The sequence below is a fragment of the Apis dorsata genome, unplaced genomic scaffold, assembly GCF_000469605.1.
Source record: "Apis dorsata unplaced genomic scaffold, Apis dorsata 1.3 scaffold_170, whole genome shotgun sequence".
Classification (NCBI taxonomy): Eukaryota; Metazoa; Arthropoda; class Insecta; order Hymenoptera; family Apidae; genus Apis; species Apis dorsata.
This window is the reverse complement of record NW_006263458.1, coordinates 396,389-399,451: the sequence shown is the minus strand read 5'-3', so window position 1 is coordinate 399,451 and position 3,063 is coordinate 396,389. Positions and strand designations below refer to the sequence as shown.

Below are 3,063 nucleotides of genomic sequence, written 5' to 3'. Positions count from 1 at the left end.
GAATGGGATTTGTTACGCATCTTAGATATAAATGCAATTTTGTAAAATGTGTAAAAACAAATGTATGAAAAATTATATAAATTTTATATCCTATTTTTAAACAAGATACGTACAGAGTTAATCGATATTATATCTCAATATATCTCAAAACATTTTAATTTAAATTGTTATAAATTATTTAGAAGTTTTTTGATTTCCTTTTTTTTGTAAATTAAAGTTAAAGTTAAGTAATTATTTCGTATTAGAAATTCATGCAGTCATTCCAATTATGTATATTAACTAAAGATAAAATTTATTTTCAAATTAAAAAATAATTGTTTCGATGTAATGTATGAAAAGTTATTACGCTACAAATTTTAAATTTTATTTTTAAACAAGATATGTAGAGAATTAATCGATAACTGATCGGTCACGTTTCAATAGTTAAAAAGCATTTAAATTTCAAATTTTATAACGGATATAGCATCTCGAAATATCTATTTTAAATCCTTATGAATTATCCACAAATTTTTTTTTTCGTAAATTAAAGTTAAAATTAAGTAATTATTTCATATTAGAAATAATGATTTGTGAATGATTTTTTACATGTTCCACATTGTTCCATAAAAGTCGAATGTACGAAAAGTATAAACTTTTATTTATCACCATATTTGATTCGCAAAACTTTGCAAAATATATTAAAATTATTTTTATTTTTAATGTTCATGATATATAAGGGCACAAGAAAACGAATTCTTTAATCTAGCTATTCATATTTATGGATTAATTTTGAGCTATTTTATATTATAATATATATATAATAATATTTCTAATTTTACTTTTTATAGTTCTTCTTTCATTTTATAATTTTCAGTTTTATCGTTTTTATCGTTATTTCGTTAAATTATTACCGTTTAAGTCTATACCTGGCGGATAATTTATAGGATAGCATAACTTTTCTCTTTAATAAGCATTTATTCCTTAACATCCGTTTCCTTAGAATATTCCATCTCCAATTCCGGTTTATCGTTCGTTTATACAAATTCGAAGCTCTTTTAAAATTGATTGCCCGCCAGATATTTCGTTATATATTTTATTTTTATTCCGCACTAATTAAACATAATATTAATTTTTTTTTCACACGTACTTTTATCATCGTACACATTTTCAACGAAACGATAAATTATAATAAAGATCGGTATCGTTCTCTAAATATTAGATCTTCTTTCGTACGCCATCTCAAAACGCGATGGAAAAAGATAATTTTTCTCCGGTTCCAATTTTATCTTTCGAACCACTGCTTTGAACTGTCCAAAAGAATAAAATTGGTCGTCGAATAAGACGTGTCGTCCCCACTTGCACAGTGTCGACCATACAGCGCGACAATATCCCCTCCCCTTTCCTACGCGATACTCATAATTCCGCGGGACACAGTGTTTACGTTTGGATATTATTGGTAAATGCGAGTCGCGTGTCGTAGAGCGGTAACGTTAAAAGCAAAAATGTGTTCGTGGAACGTGGCGATTATATTAGGTAAACTTTTCTTTTTTTTTTTTTTTTTTTTATTATTAGATACCTCAGGAAACGAACCGTTCCAACGGAAATTACTTAATAAAGTTGCCATAAAGCTTCTGCTAATTTTTTTTTACGAACTACGCGTGGCATACTTTCACGTAGAAAAAGAAAACAAAATGCTTTTCTTTCTTTTTAAAACGTGGCAACGAGGCATATATTATCGTTTGTAAATCGATAGGAATCGAAAATAGGATAAACAATTCCTCCTTCCTTTAATGGGGATCGTTCGAAGCCGCGCCAAGTTTTAAAATGAAGAATGAAATCCAACCATATTGTTCCAACGATTTTCCAAACGTGGTCATGAAAAATAAAAATTTTCCACAGGAAAAGCTGTACACTGTACATTGTTTATTACTCGGCGAGATCGTGGGAAGATCATTTTGGAAAGGGATCGTGTTCATTACTCGAAAGTAATGTTTCTGTTAAGGAGAATCAAATTCTCGAGAGTTGACACGAGTCCATTCGCGAAAACGATTACATGCTCGAAACTACTTTGCGCCTCTCCTCCAATTTCCCTCCGACATTTTCGGTTTTTATTTAAAAAAAGATCGCGTTTTTCCACTGATATCGACCGATTTTTTTTGTTGCGAAATGAAAAGGATAAGGACGATGCTCGAACCGAATATCAAGCTTTCTTCCAACGTGTTTCGCTCCATGTTCAACTCTGTAATTGTTCAATCTGCGATTGAAACGAATTCTCTAAATTTATTATCGTGACGATCGATCGACATCTAATTGAACTCTCCAACGCTCCGATTAACTTCTTTACTCTGTATTCCTCCTCCCACCAAATTAGTCTCCGCGAAAATGTATGATTAAACGCAGTGTGTGGTGTGTGTATGTATGTATGTGTATGAGAAGGGGGAAGTCTCGATTGAAATGCAGAGTTTAAAAATTATTTTTTTTCCGATTTTTTTGAGCTCATTTAATTTTTCGAAAACGATACTGCTTTTTATTATTATAATTTATTATCCCGTTAAAGATGTATAGAAAGAAAGTTAACTTAGAAAGCGCTTCGAATTTACAAGTGTACGATAAACTAGACTAAGAAAAAAATGCTTATTAAAAAAAGAATATATATGAACCAGATATAGATCTAAATATCTATCTTTTGTTTAATCTGCAAACGTTTAAAAATAGGATTTTTAACATGGTTATTATACGTTACATCGAATTATTTTTTTTACGAATTTGAAAATGAATTTTCTCCACTTAATATATATCCACTTAATATATAATATATATATATTCGAACTGAGGAAATTATATCGTAAATTATAAAATCATCGATATTTTCGAGGCGGCCTACCTCCGGTGTGACGAAATAACTTGGACTCTTCTCGATGGTGATCTGGCCCCTGAACGAATATGGCATCTTCCTTCGATACCACTCCAGCCCCTTTCCGTAATTGTCATCGCGGTCGAAGAAGTGGACCTCGCCAGCCGCCTTCTGTATCTGGGGATGGAGGAACAGCATCTCGAGGAGGGCCCTCGTCCCGCATTTCCTCA

The 3,063-nt window shown here is 31.2% G+C and overlaps 1 protein-coding gene across 1 annotated transcript in view; it reads right to left on the bottom strand.

Moving 5' to 3' along the window:
* Window positions 1-3,063, bottom strand: part of LOC102676775 (heparan sulfate glucosamine 3-O-sulfotransferase 5) — a 146,566-nt gene that overhangs the window by 870 nt on the left and 142,633 nt on the right. Inside the window, exon 7 of the mRNA XM_006614171.2 lies at window positions 2,862-3,059. Coding sequence (XP_006614234.1) covers window positions 2,862-3,059 — 198 coding nt within the window. The remainder of the gene's footprint in view (window positions 1-2,861; window positions 3,060-3,063) is intronic.